The sequence below is a fragment of the Parasteatoda tepidariorum genome, chromosome 3, assembly GCF_043381705.1.
Source record: "Parasteatoda tepidariorum isolate YZ-2023 chromosome 3, CAS_Ptep_4.0, whole genome shotgun sequence".
Taxonomy (NCBI): domain Eukaryota; kingdom Metazoa; phylum Arthropoda; class Arachnida; order Araneae; family Theridiidae; genus Parasteatoda; species Parasteatoda tepidariorum.
In genome coordinates, this window is record NC_092206.1 from 84,421,847 (window position 1) to 84,441,804 (window position 19,958).

Sequence of the window (19,958 nt, forward strand, 5' to 3'; positions counted from 1 at the left end):
TACGAGGAATATGTTAAAGTTTGTTTCAAACTACTTATGCGATGATAAATATTGATGGGTTTAATATTATTTAAAAGCAAAAATGTGAAATTGATGAATGTGAATAAAAAAATAGTTAAAAATACAGAAATATTACAAAAATGGTTAAGGAAAATTTATTAGTTTCATCGCTTTTAAACAAAACTTTTAATTAAAATTGAGCAATGCTAATTTGATTTTGACAATTTTACATATCGGTTTGGAAGTTTCCCTGCATTTAAAAACGAATTTTGACATCGTAAGGTGAACTTGAATGCATGGTAATGACTGGAACGTTTGGAATGATGCATGATATAATTAAAATGTTAATCTAAGGTAGCAAAATGCAATAGAGTAAGAAACACTGTAATAGCACAGTGCAAATGCAGTTGAAAAAGCTGCAGTGCAATACAATGCAGAAAAATGCAGTAGGATACAACACAATACAATACAGTACACTACTGTGCACTTCAGCACAGTACAGTACAGTACAATACAATACAATACAATACAATACAATACAATACAATACAATACAATACAATCGGAAGTAGTTTGACAAAACAATGTTAACGTTGTTGAAAAAACTGCAACGCAATAGAATGCAGAGTAATGCAGTTGGATACAATGCAATGCAATACAATACACTACAGTACAATACAATACAATACACTACAGTACAATACAATACAATACACTACAGTACAATACAATATAATACAATAAGAAACAGTGTAATAAAGTAATGGGAACGCAGTTGAAAAAATTGCAATGCAATACATTGCAGAGAAATGCAGTATGATACAATACAATACAATATAGTTTACAGTGCACAACCTATGCACTGAGGGACACATGCGGCCCACCAACTGTTGATGTGTTGCCCGCGGTAACTTTCGAACTCAGTAATATATATATATATACATTGATAAATTAATTATTGTAAAAAATGGAAAAAACTTTTTAAAAAAATTTATCAGTGTTTTTAGTTTAAATAAATTCAAATAATTAAAAGTATTTAATTTTCTGCAAGTATGTTATCAAGTTTACTGATAAAAATATCTGGTGCTTAGAACACTAATGTTTAGATAAAAAATCATCCTATTTGCCACTAATATGATTAATATGCGTGCAGCCCTTAGTTAATCTACGTGCTGCGCAAGTCGCCCTTCACTCAAAAAAGTTGTGCACCCCTAGTTTACATAATGCAATACATTAATACACCGCAGAACAGTATTTTTTTTAAAAAAACTATTTTTTCATTGCTTAAAACTTGAGAATCCATACTACTTATGTAGACTTGTTACCGTAGACTTGTTAGTAAAATGTAAAAACTGTGACGTAATATTTTTAAGAATATGAATCGTGAATAACCCAAAACATTTTGTTAAGGGACACTTTATTCTGGATTAACACCAAATCGAGCTTTCATTTACGATTTAAAGGGTGCAATTTGAATCTAAACACTTAAAATTGAGTAATCTTAAATCAAAATTTCAGGCTTTCACCCCATACATTGTAAAAAATTCCGAATCAAAATACTGTATAAAGTACTGGAACTTTGTGTACATCATCCATAAAATCCATTTTACTGTAAAATTCGTTTTTACCGTAAAATATTATACCGTAATTTTTAACCTAAATTTATTTAATTAGAATGATTCGTGATTTTATGGTAAAATTATTATTATAAAAATTATGGTTCATCAGATTTTATGTTCCATAACATGATCCGATAAAATGGAATTTTACGGTAAAAAGTACCGGTTCTTTTCACCGTAATTTGATTCAGAATTTTTTACAGTGTTGGAGAATCTTTTTTCCTTCTGGAAACACCAAGGTTGGCATGCTTCGAATTTCAAAAATTTAAGAAACGCCAAGTAGAATATCGCGAGATCGTTTGTTTGCGATCTGGAATGAGGTAGAAAGAGTTTGTTTCCGCTTTCAACGCTGATGTTCATAAATAGAAACAAAAATTCGTCATTAAATATGTATGAATACTGTTAGTTCGTGTAATAGGTATAGTTATATTTCAAATATCTGTGAAATGTATTAACTGATTTTGTAATGTAGAATTATAATGTAGAATTTTATAATGTAGAATATCCATCTGCTTCCGTACTGTTAAGCCTAATTCGAATACGTTTAAAAATTCTCTCTGTCACGCGTATGTTTCATTTACAAACCAATTTTATTGTAAGAATTAGTGTATCGATGCATTCCAAATTAATGATTCTTACTATAAATTGAATTGTAAAAATGACTTTACTGAGTCTTATGTGTATCCTATCTTTCTCTGATCATAATTTTTAGTGTTACAGAATAACAAAAATGGTGATGGCTACTTTAGGCCGAGAAGTGTAAAAGAACATCAAAAATAATAATGCGATAGTAAATACAATAACAATATTACAGTAACAATAAATATAATGCAATAGCAATAGTGGAACACTCGATCAAAGAGTTATGCATAGCGTTTCACAACGCAAAATTAAAATAGGTGCCACCATTTTTAGTGTTAAGATTCTCTAAAAATTCTTTCAGCGCAGCAAATGATTCTTGAAACTGTATCAAGTAAATCAGCTTAAATGTTGTTTTGTTTAGGACAAACAAATTTTTCTGCAATTAGTTTTTAAAGATAATGTATTCTTATATACTTTGTTAAATAAATAAAAAAAAGTCTTAATTTTAAGAGGCTTTTATTCAAGCCATAGGATCTTACAATATATCAAAATAATAAACTTAAAATAAATTTCGCGCAATCTACTTCACATAATTTAAATAACCAGTTTTATTTATCACCTTCTAATTCACTTTTTTATATATCCAAGGATTTTTGAATCCAAAATTTAACTGAAGGCGTAGTGTATTTAAGTAACTTATCATTAAATTAAAAGGGATCAAAATTAAAAAAAATAATAAAGTAGTGCCGTTGGAAGATTTATACTTTCACAGAAATTTTAATGCATGCAGTAAGTAGTTTATGACAAAATTAAATATGTAAATTGTCGATAAAGGATTTAAAAGTCTCAAAAATGCTAATATTTGTTGTTTATTTCTTAGAAAACACTTTTTCGTAGGATTATGCGAGGCGAAAAATTATTTATTCAAGTCTGTCAAAGTGCCTTTCTTCTTAATAATAATGAGTAAATGAATATTTTTCCTATTTAATAGTCATTTTAATGCAAACTCTTCAAAAATAAAAATTCTCACTTTTGACGATTCTGAAAACTTTGAGCAGTATTTCGTTAATTTTGAGAATCCTTTCGTCACCAAATCACGCGATTTGTGAGGAAGTACGAGCTCTCAGATATATGACTAAAATGTTTTCTCAACTCGAAACCTTATCATTAACTAGAATGACGAAACTAGACAATCGAAAATGAAGTAATGAATCAAGTCGACTGGCTGTATGGTGATTAAGGAGTAGGACTTGCACAAGTAAGGTCCGGGGTTCAAATCCCACTTTGGGCATGGGTGTACTTAATCTCTATATGTTGCCCACGATAAAGTGGTAATTAAGAAAGGTGAACGCATTTGACACCGCGAGTTTTTCTTCCTTTCTTTTTTTGGAAAAAATAGAATGGCGATGTATTTCTTTTAGACGAAATTCGTTTCCTTAAAGAAGTGACGATAGCAATTTCATCACTTTGACGAAATGCTAGCTCGGAGCATATACCAGGTTTCGCCAAAAACGAAGAAAGTTTCGATATATTTGAGTATCTAATTTTTAAGGTGTACGTTTTTTAAATAAATAATTGAATTAGTTCATTTCTTTATTGTTAAAAGAAACTATGTTATTAACTAATTTCTTATGGACGATATCTTTTGTCAAAGTACACTAAGAATGTATTTTCATATTTACTAAAACGGATATGTTTAAGTTGAAGTTTTGAGTAACCTAAAAATCATTTCGAAAATAATATATTGTAACCCTTAAACATCAGAAAATGCTAAATTTTATTTACACTTATGAAATCATCTCAGAGCACTCTGTATTTCCTAAGTAATCTTACCCAAAGCAATCCGTCTTTCGTAAATAAAATAAGTAAAGATTTAAACTTGAAAATTAGAAAACCATTAAAAATGAATCATTTTCGTAAATCAAAATTTTTTAAGCTACTTACTCAATATAATACATATTACTTTAATATAATAAGTATAAATGTTTAAAATTAGTAAACGATAAAAAATATGCCACTTTTATTAAATAATTTACTAAAAAATTGTAAATTATTTAGTACCCTGGGAAAAACAGTGTCAAGGCTTTAAATGCTTTGATCAATGACAAATAAGCTTTTTAGTTTATCGTTGTCAAACTTAACAATTTTTTAAGATACAAAAAAAGAATCATGTCTACAACTTTTTTCCTTATTTTAACATTTTTATATTTGATATTTATATGAATGTATTTGAAAAACGTATCTCCAATGAAAGAAAATCATTTTGATACTTACTCATATTTTAAAATATCTACATTTTCGAACAAATATACCTTTTCAACTTCTGATATGTATTCAAACAAATATTTATTCCCTGGATGACATCAGTTTTATTCAAGAAGTCACATCTGGTATCATTGTATGTTTCGAAAATGTTGTGATTTGAGACAAGAGATAAAAATCACAGTTAAATATTTGAATAACAAGAAAGCTTTCAAAGGTGCACTGTTAGAATTTTCTTTCTAAAATTATGGTAAAATAACCTACAGCAGTCTAACCGTAAAGTTTATGGTAAGGAAATTTTTTTTATCTTTACGGTTTAAAAACCGTTTAAAACTAGTATGGTTTTAAAACTATGAATACTAAACTTTATTTTTTTTCCATTTACTACTGGCATGGTTTCAAAACCATAAAAAATAAACTTTACTGGACATAGAGAGCACAATGGAGAAAATATTGTGGTGTCAACGTTGGGACTCGTACCCCAGTTCAATCGGTCGTAAGACAGACAGTTAAAAGGAACTAACAAGGGAAATTAGGGAAGTGTGACTCGCCAATTTTGAAATAAACTAGTGGGATGTATGCCTTATGAGGAATAATTTTAGGGCGCAACATTCGTTTTGGCCCATAGAAGGTCCTGTGAGAGATAAAAAATAATTCAGTATATAGAGAAATCGGTATTTTATTACTTCAATGCAGACTAATAGTTATTGTAATTATCTCATACTCCAATTAATTTTGTGGTACTTTCACGTACTATATAATGCATATTTATTGTCAAAATTGATTTCGAAAATTTTATATATCTGTAGTTTTTCAGAAAAACCTGTTAGGTTAATTTAAAAAAAAAATTTGACATCAAATTTTTGAAATTTTTTTCAATTTTTTTTCCCCAAATTAATTGGTGTATGTAATTGCAAATCAATTAATTAATTAATAATTAATGAATTAAGAATTAATTAATTAATAATTAATGAATTAAGAATTAATGAATTAAGAATTAATGAATTAAGAATTAATTAATCAATAATTAATGAATTAATAATTAATTAATAATTATGATTTATTAATTAATAATTAATTAATTGATTTTCTAATTAATTAATTTACCAATTAATTACAAATTAATTGGAGTATGAGACAATTACAATAACTAATAGTCTGCATTGAAGTAATAAAATACCAATTTTTCTATATATACTGAATTATTTTTTATCTGTCATAGGATCTTCTATGGGCCGAAACGAATGTTGCCCCCTAAAATTATTCCTCATAAGGCATACATCCCACTAGTTTATTTCAAAATTGGCGAGTCACACTTCCCTAATTTCCCTTGTAAGTGGCTTCATTAGGTGGGCTTAATTAGTGCGATAAAATTCTGGTTGCTTAACCGTATTGAGTGAAAGCAGAACTGTTGTTCTCACAGTTAGCAGTTTGATTACCATCTTATTTATTGTTATTTGACTGTTTTGCTTAAATATGGTAAATTAACAAATAAATACATTTTTATTTAACCATTTTTCAAGGAAATTTCTGACAATATGTGATCACTTGAATATATTTCAAACAAAGAATAAACATGGTTCAGATATTGTCGATACAAATTAAAAGAAAAAAATATTTGCAAATTGGATATGGCAATGCTTATATACATGTATGTAAAGTAGTTGCCACCCTTTTCGGTGTCTAAATACATAAAATGTTTTTATAGTGTGCTGATCAGGTGATGCGATTTTTTTAGCACACACAGCTATCCAGTTCAATTTTATGTATTTCATTTTATATTTCATAACCGTCGTTGAACAGCCGTCCCTAGTTTGGGCTTACGACTACCAATGTTCAACACCGTAGCCTTGTAATTTTGAACCTAATCCTGAAGACAAGGGAACTCCTGGATCTACTATTGGGCGAAATCTGCCTTCGGGGAGTACTCTTTGATGGAACTAAGCAGCATTTGCGTTACATGGAGAGGAAAACCACGAAAACCTCACACGGTCAGCTTGATGGCAAGGGGATTATAACTCATGATTCGTCTACCGCTGGGGATATTTTTAGTCAGCACTGTGGTCGGTGCGAGCCGGGTTCGGAACTTGAATTGACCAAGCATCATTGGGATTCGAACCCGGTTCACCTCACTGGAAGGCGAATGCTCTATCCCCTGAGCCACCACGGCTCAATTTTAGGCATTTTTATTTTTTTTATTTGTTTTAATTACAAGAAAATATTAGAAATACTTCTAACAAAAACATTTCCTTTAAATATTTAATGCTCATTTTTGATAAATCAAATGCATAAATAATATGAGATTTATATATCAGACAACAAGTAAAACATGGTAAAATTTTTTGTTTATCTCATCACCAAAAGTATTGGTAACTACTTTAAACCGAATGGTGCAGTACCAAACGTAGTGAAACAACAAAAATGTTCTTTAACACTATTTTGTGTAAAGTAGCTGCCGCCATATTTGGTATTCAGTAACACTAATATTTATCATTACAGTAAAATAAGATACACATATGAGTCACTAAAATTATTTTTATAATTCTACATAAAGTAAGAGTCATTAATTTAGAATGTATCGATACATTAATTCTTAACATAAAATTAGTTTGTTAATCAAGCATACGTTTAGTATAGACAGAATATTAAAACGAATTCAAACTAGGCTTAACAGAGCAAAAGTGAATAGTGGAATACAATATAGCAAAAGTGGAATCCAAATATCTTTATTTTGCAACTAAAAACATACATACATATTTTAACAGGAATTTTCTGCAAATGAAAAGCACCATTAAAGGCGAAAACAAGTACACGCCAACTAGAAATCGATTGCAAATGGTTACAGACGATACCTACATAGAAACGCGCCAACATGGAAGATTTTGGAAGCGAAAGTATTTAAGACATGGTGTTAAGGCGCGTAATCCTTGGATGAAGTTTATGCTTTTCAGTTGTTAAGAGCTTTTATACATCCCTTGAATTGTACATGAATGCTCTCTTCTGTGTTCACTTGAAAAAGTGTAAATATTACACCACATTTTTTACAGTCTTGGACAAGATCAAATCGAACATTGTTCTACACTATTTGACGTTTTGAACCACGTAAGCCATAGTATCTTTTAAATTTACGGCTATTTTTATTAGGTACCAGGTTAAACCATAACGTCGTAAAATTTATTGTTTTTGAACTCCATTACATGATATTATGATTCTACTTGAACGGAAATGTAATTTTAATACAATATCTTGATTGCAACAAATTTGAATAATAGTATAGTCTAAGTTACATTACATTATGCTTCAAAAATGAGCCAATTTTCCTAAGAGTGTAGAATTCGTTGGAATATCACAAACCTTATGAGAAAAGTGACGTAGTGTGACATAATGCTGGAGTGGCATAATGTGTCAGCAAGCACAAAGAATTAGTTTGAAATATGATGCACATCATAAATATTTACATATTTACCTATAAATTTTCGTTTCTATTATTTGCAGAGAATATTTAGAATCATTGTAGTATAAAGTACTACATTGATTCTAAATTTTCTTTTTCGTTATTCTGAAAATATTTTTCTTTAAAGTTTTACGAATTAAAATATTGTTTTCTCATAAACCTATAGAAAACCCATATGTCTGCAAAATATTTTATTTCTAGTAGAAATTGATTTGCAAAAGTTTAAAAGAACAATTCAATATTTTGTTACTTATCCTATTGTTCCTATAAAAAACAATAGCATTCTTAAAGAGTTATATAATCTGGATTTAAATTGCTACTAAATACTATAAATTTTCGCTTCTGAATGTTTCGTAAATCTTCCGTTCATATATCAAGATAATGAACTTCTGAAAGAAAAAAGAATTAGGAAGTTTGGAAAAGAATTTTTCCAGAAAGTACTTCTTCGGTGATTCTCATTAATTAACTTTTAAAGCTTCTGTTCAAGATTTTCGATTGAAAACTAAATCACTAATTAAATGTTAGAGTAGAATTAAAGGGTTAAAACTCTAATCTTTCGTTTTATATTTTAACTGAAAATCAATCAATATATTGTATCACAAGTAATGATGTATATGAAAAGATTGCTTGTATGATTTGCACCAATAATGTTTCCTATTTTAATTGAAAATAAATTAATGTATCGTATCACAAGTAATGATGCATATATGAAAATATTGCATGTATGATTTGTGTGTGGCATCGATAATGTTTTCAATTTTAATTGAAAATCAATTAATATATTATATCACAAGTAATGATGCATATAAATTAGTGACTATACATGCCAATCAAGGTGTAATAAGGTATATAAGGGAATGTATATGCAAAAATAATCACATATTTTTCCAACCCAATCAACTTTGCTATCTTAGACAATAAAGTTATCAACATGTGGTCACCATAAAGATGTTAACTAAGGGTTAACATCTGATCACCCAGATTGTTAATATAAAGATGTTATATTCTTGTAATATGATACTGTTGTTGTAGGCCATTAAGGCAAGGAATACGATTGTTCTTGTTTTGAAGTGGCGCCATCAAGAATTCAATTTCTGCCACCCCCATACGTCACACCTGTTTAATGGCCGGACCCAGTCATACATCCATTCATTTATCCATAGATCGTAATTTTGATCAGAACCAGAGAACGATCAATCTCCAAATCAGTATCCCCAGAGAAGCAATTTGCTAAAGGAACATGGAGAACTTTGTGATCCGACAGATTAACATGCACCATTCACCATTTACTACACGGGGAGTCTTCGGCTGACTGGATTCCAACTCCCGTTTTCACAAACAGGAGTCCAGCGCTCTGCCAACCAGGTTATCCCGGCCATGTAATATGATATTATATTATTATGAATGTTACAATATTATGAATGTTATATTCATGTAAATTAGCTTCTCTGTGTTCGAACTCAATCCATAATACGAAGGACAAATATGAAACTATTTATTTAAGAGTGTCTCATTTTTTTAATTAATTTTTGAACTTTAAATTACTTTTAAGAGACACACCGGCCACAGTGCTGATGTAAAATACCGCGCTAGACTCCCCTTGCCACCGGGCTAACCGAGAGAGGTTTTCTCGGCTTTTGTCTGCATGTAACATGAGCAAGGGAGGGGTGTAATTTCATCAAAACGTCTTCCTCGAAAACCTTTTTGATCCATTGCTTGATCCAGAATTTCACTTGTCTTCAGGATTGGGTTCAAAATTACAACTACGAAGGTAAATATAAAAAACAGTAAAAGCATCAATAAGTCGACTGTCTAACGACTATTATAATAAAATAAAATAAAATTCACAAAACAAAACAAAAAATATTTCAAATGTTCAAAACAAAAAAAAAATGTTCAAAACGAAAAAAAAAAAATTTTCTGAAGAGGCAGGTATAAATATTTAAGGAAAGTAACAACTTTGTATGTCTAGACTGATTCTATACTCTTCATAAGCGTGGTACATGAAAAATGATATGAAAATGTATTTAATGTACCTAGATAATTTTTCATTTAGTTACCTAGATAATTTTTCATTTTCCACGTAATCAATTTGTAATATTAATTCCGATATGTAATTGACATATTCTTGAAAAATATATTATCTAGTCTTTATTAAAGATGATGCTAATGTTTGTACAGATATAGAATGATGTTTCACTGATTCAGTCGTTTCTTTTGTTCTAAAATATAAGTAAATGCTCTTATACCGAGAAATTGCATAATCATTAAAAGAACGTAAACGAAAATGCTTGCTCTAAAATTGGATTAAAAATTCGAAAGTAATGTCCCCTTCAAAATTAATTTTAGAATTATTGACAAAACACTGTGTAATCGAAATTATTTTAGAAGGTTTTAACATAAATCTCGATTTAGTCATTTCAATTTTTCTTTAAAAAAAGCCGCATTTATAAATTAAAAAAAAAATAATTAGATTGTCAATGAAATACAAAACATTTACTAAAAACCGTTTTAGTTAATCTCATGTTTAAATTTTTCTCTTAATATCATTTTTCATTTATTTAAAATGAAAGCTTCAGCGCTTAGAAAAATTCCTAATCTTTTGTTCGGCGCCACAATTTATGAATTTAAATAGAAAAAAAAATTGATTGACATTATAAACGAATACAAAAATACACGTAATCTTATTGAAGATAACTGGTTATGAACATTTTTACGTTAATAAAATCATTTCATTTCCTATTTCTCGCTTGAAAAGATCAATACATATTTATTTGCAAGTGTTTAAATTAAGACTTGCAGAATCAGCATTAATGTAATTTTCTTCAATAATTTTTCAAATTTTAATAATAACTGAAAAATGTTTTTCACAAATTAGTAAGATATTAATTCAATTCATTTATTAATAATATTTTTAAAGGAGATTAATTTCGTAAGATGGTCCTTTGAAATTAAAAGTTGTTGACAGAATTTGAGTTACAAACTGGTAATGCATTTCGCACATCATTTCAATTTCCAGGAAAAGTTTGTTTTTCAAAAAATTTAATTCATCTTTCCTGTGAAAATATTATCATAAATTCTTTTAGATTAAAGAATTGAATAGTGGAATTTTTATAGAAATACATTTTGTTCCTAAATGCAAAAATCAAATTAAATTGCATAGTGTAAAATATTTTGAGATACCTGAAATTAACAGATATTGTTTTATATAAAAGGTGAATAAATTAAATAATGAGACTGATTTTTTCAATATTTTTGGAATTCGGATACTGGAATAGCCTCTATCTGATCGATGATAGCACTGAGAAAAAAAGCATGATCAAAATTACCAGAATATGGTAAAATTTACCGTGTTTCTGGCTCTATGGAAACAAAAAAAAAGATCGGCAATTTTCACCGAACCGCTTTGGTAATGATTTGAGTAAAATTAAAAAATTAAATATGTTTTTTTAATATGTGGTAAAAGTTGATAAATTTGGTAAGAATTTGTAACTTTATCATGATACCTTAGAGCATGGTATAAAAATCATTTATCTGGTTAAATTTACTTTTCAATTTTGTATTCTTTACTTAATGTGTGATAATAAGAACTATGAAAACCAAAATTCCTGGTAAGCCGTTTCCATATGAACGGAAAAATGACGAAATAGGTAGTTTGAACACTGTATATTTTGGGTTTTATGATAAGAACTGTGGTTTTTTTTTAAATCAGAATTATAGTTACCGTATAGTATGATAGTTTTAATGGAATTTCTTTCACCATGTAACATATAAAACAGTTTTTGTTTAAAAAGGAACATACCTGCAGAAATCGCCAACTAATAAGCTTAATTTTTTTCACTGATAGTTTTTTTTTCATGTCATGATATATTATATTAGGTTATGTTTTTTATGTTATGTTATGTTAAGACATGGGAAGAATGATTTAATAACCATGCATTTCAGTTTTATTACCAAAATTATGTTATTTTTCTTCTGCCAGATATGCCTTTTTTAGAAATTTTTTCACCGTGAGCCTTTTAAGCGTTTCTCAGTGTCCTAAAATGATTATACCATGAGAAGAATTCTCAGAAAGAAGAGAAGGCCAAAAGGATTCAAGTCTGGTGAGTATAGAGGTTAAAGAGCCACAGGAATGTGTTTATTGGCCGAAAACACACATTATTTGACAGGAAACTTTCCCGTTTTTGATGTTTGGTCTCACAAATAAGATTCGTTTTTTTTTTGTTTTCCAAATTTTATCCTTTATTCATAATCCAATGAACGGTGAAATGATCTGAAAAATCTAGATTCCGGTTTTTGTTTTAAAGAAGAAGAAACGTAAGGAAGAATCTTTTTTTCAAAAAAATTCAATTAATGCAACGTACTTTTTGGAAAGGAAATTAACAGAAAATATTAGAAACAATAGGAAAATGTTTAAAAAAATACTTAAAAAAATAATAATAGAAATTGCATTGACAAAACATACGTACATTTTAAATTTCATTTTTAACCAAATTCTAAAATGGTTATTTCAAATTCTAGTACAGAAAAACTTAGCTGACGTTAATTGTGGCGCTCTCTAAATGTGAACGATTCGTGAAGTTTGACATTTCTAATTAATATTTGGTTAGCATTGATTAAGACGTAACTTGAAAAGTTTATATTGTGAATATACTCTATCATAACATTTATTATTTTAGAAAAAAAAAGAAGATAAATTTCACACTGCTTAAGTTCGTGATGAATTCGTGTAGCATAATTAAAAAGCACTAGGTGTGATTTATCCCCCTTAAAGTTAAAGAGAAATGCTTAGTTATTATTATAAAGACCAATACAAAAGAATATTTCTCTTTGTTGTAGATTGCAGGTGCGAAATTAATAAACATCAACAACCTCCTATAAATATCAGTGTTCCAATTGCCGCTCTGGAGAATGTTCGGAATTTTTGCTATGCGTCATTATTTAGTACATATGTTACTAATGCTGGAGAAGACGTTTTAGGGGGTGTTAGCATAGATTATAAGACCCTGATGGAATATGAGAAATTTCTAGAGGGTTTTTAACGAAGTATAGATGAAATTAATAATGAGCACGCATTTAAATTCTTTATTGAATAAATATCAAATTGACTAAATATGAAATTATTGAATCAAATAACTCTTTATATAAAATTGGACATAATATTTTGGACATTTGCAAAATTTTGTTCATATGTATAAAATTTTATAAATGTTTATGAAATTTTAATTTTATACTATAATTGACACATTACGTATTTTTAATTACATTCATAGTGTTCAGTTTTTGAGAAATGATCGTAGCTATCTAAATCCTTGCAAATTTAAAATCAGCAGATGCACATGCTTGTTTTAAACAATCTACCTGAAAAAACTAGTGTTTTGAAACGAAAGATCATAAAAATTGTTTTCACAAAATGTTTTAGCATTATTCCAAAAAACAAAATCTTCTGATTACCCTTAGACATGAAATGTTATTAAAAGATTCGAAAGTGATTTACAAATCAAGATGTTCATTGACTATTTTAAAAATAGATCGAAGCTATAAAAATAGATTATTTTTCAAAAAATAAAATCCATCTTGACAAAAAGGCGACATCTTCGAATTCCCTTACAGCCTGTTGCCATTTCTATCGATCTGCTTTAAAATACTCCTTACTTTCGGCCAATGGAAGGATTCCATGGATTACGTGGGCTCCTGACAAACCTTACACGTGATTGGCGGATAAAGGGGAGCCTTCAATTTTGATACATATTTCTTTTGTTTTATACCCTGAAAGTGCATAAATACCATCGCATCATTCATCCATTCTCTAATCCACACCATCCTAGCAGTCGGTGCACTCTGTTGTTTAAAGTCAATAAACACTGCAGTTAGTAGATAGTTTTAACATTTAAAGTTTACAATTACTTAAAATGGGTAAACTTGGAGTTTTTGCTTTTGCAATTACGATAACCGTTGCTTTAGTAGTCCTTAGTTTGCCGGACGGATCAAGGGCCAATCCTCATATGGAAGATGACATGGAAATGGCCGAAGCCCTGCACTTGTTGGAAAAACTGGACAAGTACTACTCTCAGATTGCTCGACCCAGGTAAGAAGCTAAGCCATTTGGATGCATTGCGCGTTTTTATCTAGCGTCTAGAACAGTAAATTCATATATATATCAGAATACTAAACATTAAAATTTTTTAATTCTCTAAGTACAATACCTGGCCAAATTATTAGACGTACTGTAAGATTCTATGTAAAATCTTTAATTATCAGGTGATACTTTATAGCTTTATTTTTTACGCGATTTAAACCGGATTACGCTTGTTTATGTTCGTGTATCAATGTGTTAACATTGTAATGCAATACGCTAAAAATAAATACATATAGGAAGTATATGAAAATTCTCCTCTATAAAAACCCATTGCATGCATGTTTAAATATAAAAGTATTGCATACAAACTACTGCGAAACAAGCAATTATTAAAAAATTATAGTGCGTGTAATAATTTGATCTAATTATTATAATATACTATCATAATACATGATATAATAAATATTCCATATTTATACATATCGTCGAATTTGTCCAACTATCGAATTTATATTATCTATCGTCTTATTTAAAAAATTGATTTACGAACGTTAACAAGTGCAAACCGGTCTCGTAAAAAAACGATAAAGCTATACATAGAGTGTCACTTGATAATTAAGATTTTACATGGAGTCTTAAAGTTCGTCTAGTAATTTTGCCATTGATTGTAATTTAAGTTTATAACCTAAAAATGTAATGCAAATTAAAATTAAATATTATTTCCTTCTTTTTTCTTTTTGTGTGTGCGTGTAGGTTCCGACGGGGAGGAAAGAAAGGGAGTAAAGAAGAGAAGGAAGTACTGGTTGAGAATGAAGAAGTGAAGGTCCAGGAAAAGAAAGAAGAAGAGTTTGTGCAAAAACCATATTGCGCAGAAGATCGTGTGGAGGCTCGATTCGTTGAAGAGTTCGACCGAGTAGGCAACAGCTACCTAACAGTGAAGCCGCCTGCTATTTGGTATCCAAACACTCACACGGATGATTTTGGATGGTTTGAAGAATCGACGTACAACAGCAAGAAGTTTCATGAAATCTGGCAATGGATTGAACCGAAAGATCTGGGTTGGTATCCCTACGAGGATGAAGGGGAGAATGATTACTGTTTCGCTGAAGAGGAAAGAAAAGACCCGAAACCACGACTGTCGGTTAGAGGGCAGGAGGTGATGAAAAACGACAGGATGGGGGACTGGTTGGAAAAGACATCAAGGCAAAAGTTTGCAGCTGCTCATTACGACATGCATGGTTTTGAGAAAGAATGGCATTTTTATGATGACTTCGAGTGGGCAGAGCCTGATGATGAAGTCGGATTGAGAGTAACAGTAGAAGATTTGTGGGACGAAGATTGGATTTCTACAAATTACTGAAAGGCAGAAGTGTAAGAGTATCTAAGTTATAAGTTAGGATTTAAGTTACAAAANATTTTTACCTAGTAAAAATTGAGCTTGTGAGTATTTATGATATTGCACGCCAAGAAATATAAATTCGAATTGTAATTTTATTTCGATTAAATTTCATCTTAATTTCATTGAGTTGCTTGATTATGAAATTAAACCGATTGATTAAAGATATTTTTTTCTTGAAGTTTAAATGACAATTCTATTTTTCAAATGTAATGGTTTGTAACATTCTAAATAAAGCAATTTTTACCTAGTAGAAAATGAGCTTGTGAGTATTTATGATATTTCACGTCAAAAAATATAAATTCGAATTGTAATTTTATTTCGATTAAATTTCATCTTAATTTCATTGAATTGCTTGATTATGAAATTAAACGACTGATTAAAGATATTTTTTCTTAAAGTTTAAATGCCAATTCTATTTTTCAAACGGAATAGTTTATAACATTCTAAATAATTAAAAAAATTACCTAGTAAAAAATGAGCTGGTGAGTATTTATGATATTGCAAATCAAGAAATGTAAATTCGCATTGTAATTTTATTTCGATTAAATTTCATATTAATTTCATTGAATTGTTTGATTATAAAATTAAACGATTGATTAAAAATATTTTTATCTTGAAGTTTAAATGACAATTCTATTTTTCAAACGTAATAGTTTATAACATTCTAAATAATGAAAAAACTTACCTAGTAAAAAACGAGCTGGTGAGTATTTATGATATTGCACGTCAAGAAATGTAAATTCGAATTATAACTTTATTTCGATTAAATTTCATATTAATTTCATTGAATTGTTTGATTATAAAATAAACGATTGATTAAAGATATTTTTTTCTTGAAGTTTAAATGACAATTCTATTTTTCAAACGTAATAGTTTATAACTTTTTAAATAGAACAATTTTCACCACGTAGAAAACGAACTTGTGAGTATTTATGATATTGCACGCCAAGAAATGTAAATTCGAATTGTAACTTTATTTCGATTAAAGTTCATATTAATTTCATTGAATTGTTTGATTATAAAATAAACGATTGATTAAAGATATTTTTTTCTTGAAGTTTAAATGACAATTCTATTTTTCAAACGTAATAGCTTATAACATTCTAAATAGAACAATTTTTACCACGTAGAAAACGAACTTGTGAGTATTTATGATATTGCACGTCAAGAAATGTAAATTCGAATTGTAATTTTACTTCGATTAAATTTCATCTTAATTTCATTGAATTGTTTGATTATAAAATTAAACGATTGATTAAAGATATTTTTTTCTTGAAGTTTAAATGACAATTCTATTTTTCAAACGTAATAGTTTATAACAATCTAAATAATAAAAAAACTTACCTAGTAAAAAATTAGCTGGTGAGTATTTATGATATTGCACGTCAAGAAATGTAAATTCGAATTGTAACTTTATTTCGATTAAATTTCATATTAATTTCATTGAATTGTTTGATTATAAAATTAAACGATTTATTGAAAATGTTTTTTCTTAAAGTTTAAATTACAATTCTATTTTTCAAACGTAATAGTTCATAACATTCTAAATAAAACAAATTTTTCCTAGTAGAAAATGAGCTTGTGAGAATTTATGATATTACACATCAAGAAATGTAAATTCGAATTGTAATTTTATTTCGATTAAATTTCATCTTAATTTCATTGAATTGCTTGATTATAAAATTAAACAATTGATTAAAAATATTTTTTCTTAAATTTTACATGACAATTCTATTTTTCAAACATAATGGTTTAAAATATTCTAAATAGTCAATATACTACGTAAATATACATGAATTTCATTCTTATTTTAATAAATGCTTATAAAACTGCCAAAACTTATAATAATTTAAAACATCCCGAGTGTATTAGAATATGAAAATTAAGTAGTATTTGATATGCATATTATATTGTATTACCCGATCTTAAAATTCGTTTAAATATTTCTCTTAGTCCCACCGGGAGGAATTGAGAGAAAATTCTTTTCATTTGGTTAACATAAACCATTGCTATTAAACTGTATACGATTCCGTTATTCTTTAAAAAAAATATTTAAACGATATCTTTAGTGGTACTTGCCTGCTTACAACCCAATTTAATAAAAATGGAGCCTATTTCCTTTTCAATACCTCAGTATATTTACTTATTTACTCGTTATGTCAGATAAGCTTATTGATTAAAGTGGATGCCATTTGAAAACTACTTAACCGTATTACTATCTCCAAATTTATGTGAAACCACTTGCTTGTTATGTGCTATAGAGACTGGTTTTGATAAAAACTTATAAGTTTATTTTGAAATATTGTTAATTGAAATAAAAAGAAGTAATGTATTGAAGAGGTAAGTAATGGAGGAAAGGTACTAAAGTTTATGGAGGAGGAACTGTAAAGAGTCGTCATATTATTGTTGACACCGATGATGTTTAATGTTTCGGCTATATAGATACTAAAAATATTGGGACAATTGTTGTTGCTTTAATAGGTAATAAATATACTAATATAGGTATTAAGGTAACTAATATAAGTACTGTGGTCATATGTTTTTAACGTCTTTCGAAGGAGATGATAGCTGAAAAAGTTGCATGATTTTGTTTATTGATTATTTAATTATTTTTAATTTTCTGAGTTATGTAATTCATTTTTAAACTTTTTTTGGTCCTGATTCGTAATTATGATTGTAATATTAATTTTAAATTTCATTCTGCATATTTAAATATTAAAAAAGAAGATAAATTAGCATTGTTGACTTACAGAATAAAAGGACTGATTCTTAGTTTAATGTAAACAAATTAATTGCATCGAATGCAATAACTGTTTCTAGAAACTTTTTTATCAATACTATTTTAGTCAAATTTAATAATTACCTAATAAAATTGAAAGAATGTATGGTAATATTTATTTATCTAAAAAATAAATTGGCTTACTTTTCCAAAATTTAATAAGAAAACAACTCTTATCCAACCAATGTAGTTAATTTCTATACAATATCATTAAATTAAAATGAAAATTGAACCTAATATAACAAATTTAATATAAAATAATTGAGTCATGTTGCTTAATATAAAGTTGCGGTGAGCAATTATAATTCAGACAAATCACTGAGATCCTATCTTTATTGCAAATGCTATAAAATTTTATAATTAAGCAAGAAACTCCTGAAACATTCAATTAAAATAACAAATATAATTCAATAGATGTCAGTTAAGTTCCATAAAAATCAAATTAAAATTATGTTCTTAAAACGCGAAATTTTGTTTATTATAATTTTTAAGTCATACAGTTTAATATGTTGTTACCTTGCACGCATTCATCTATCTGACAAATCCAAGAAGAATCAAGTAGGTTATTAAAGTCAGTATAAAAAATCCAAAACAAATTTTCCCACTTCCATTTATTACGCTTCAATTTCATATTTTATAATATGCAAATTAGTTACGGAAATATATTTTTATATCATTTTTGTAAATTGACCGTGAACACGTGACGTCTCTTTTATGCATGTTTTCTTAATATTAATTCTTTTATTCAATTTTAATACTGTTTTTTTTTCGATTAAATTTTATTAACCAATAGATTCAGTCTGGTTTTTTAATTGCTCTTCACACTATTGCATCTATGTATTTTGCTTTGGCTCTATTAATACAATGTTAGAAAGCACGAATGTTCGCGTATGTGTGTGAGCTGAAAACGTGATTATATCTTTTCGGGATTAAATTGGCTTAATTTCAATAAATTTCAATTTTTGTGTTCTTCCTTTATTATAATTTTTAATTATTTTATCATATATTCTTTTTTGCTTTCTGTTGTTTTCTTTGCGTTATTTTGACAATGACAATTTTACAAAATTATATGCACTTTTAGGACAGAACATTTAGAACATGTTAAATCATCATTTGATCAAATTTACTGTAAACTTAATACAGTACTAAGTCATACCATATAGTGCCAACTGATCTCCCTTGAAACATGAATCAACATGAACTGAAACAAGGCTTAATTCACACCTTTATAAATATAAGTACTGTGATATGAAAGTAGCTTATAAATGTAGCAGAAAATTTTGAACCATATTAGGATTCATAGTTTCGTTCAAACAGTTGAACATGGAACTGATTTTTCTGAGAGTGAATCAAAGTTTTAAATATGATGAGTGGTGTGATCTACATAAATTTTAAAAAAATACACTTAAAATGGTTAAAACTACCAAAATATGGTAAAATTTATCGTCTTTCTCGCTCTATGGGAACACCAAGAAGCTCGGTAACTTTTGCCGATGCGATTTGTTGAAATTAACAATAAAATATGGTTTTATGACAAGTGATAAAATTAAGTAAATGTTGTAAAATTTGATAATTTTATCGTGATACCTTATCAGAAAAAATAAAATTATTTATCTAATTTAAATCAGTATCTTTCTTTTCTTTGATGAAAATAATAATAAACAGTTCTTGAATTAGCTATAATGATTTTTTTCAAAGCATTAGAAAGGTACAGAAGCCTAAAATCTATTAAATATTTTATCCTCTTTTTCCAAATTTATTACCCGAGTGTATTAGAATATGAA

General features: G+C 28.2%; 1 protein-coding gene across 1 annotated transcript in view; it reads left to right on the forward strand.

Annotated features, from left to right (window-relative positions):
- The first annotated feature begins 13,714 nt into the window (after window positions 1–13,714).
- LOC107437149 (neuropeptide F-like) overlaps window positions 13,715–19,958 on the forward strand; it is a 52,403-nt gene continuing 46,159 nt past the window's right edge. The window contains exon 1 of the mRNA XM_016049061.3: window positions 13,715–14,005. Within this exon, the coding sequence (XP_015904547.1) occupies window positions 13,830–14,005 (176 nt within the window). The 5' untranslated portion in view covers window positions 13,715–13,829. The remainder of the gene's footprint in view (window positions 14,006–19,958) is intronic.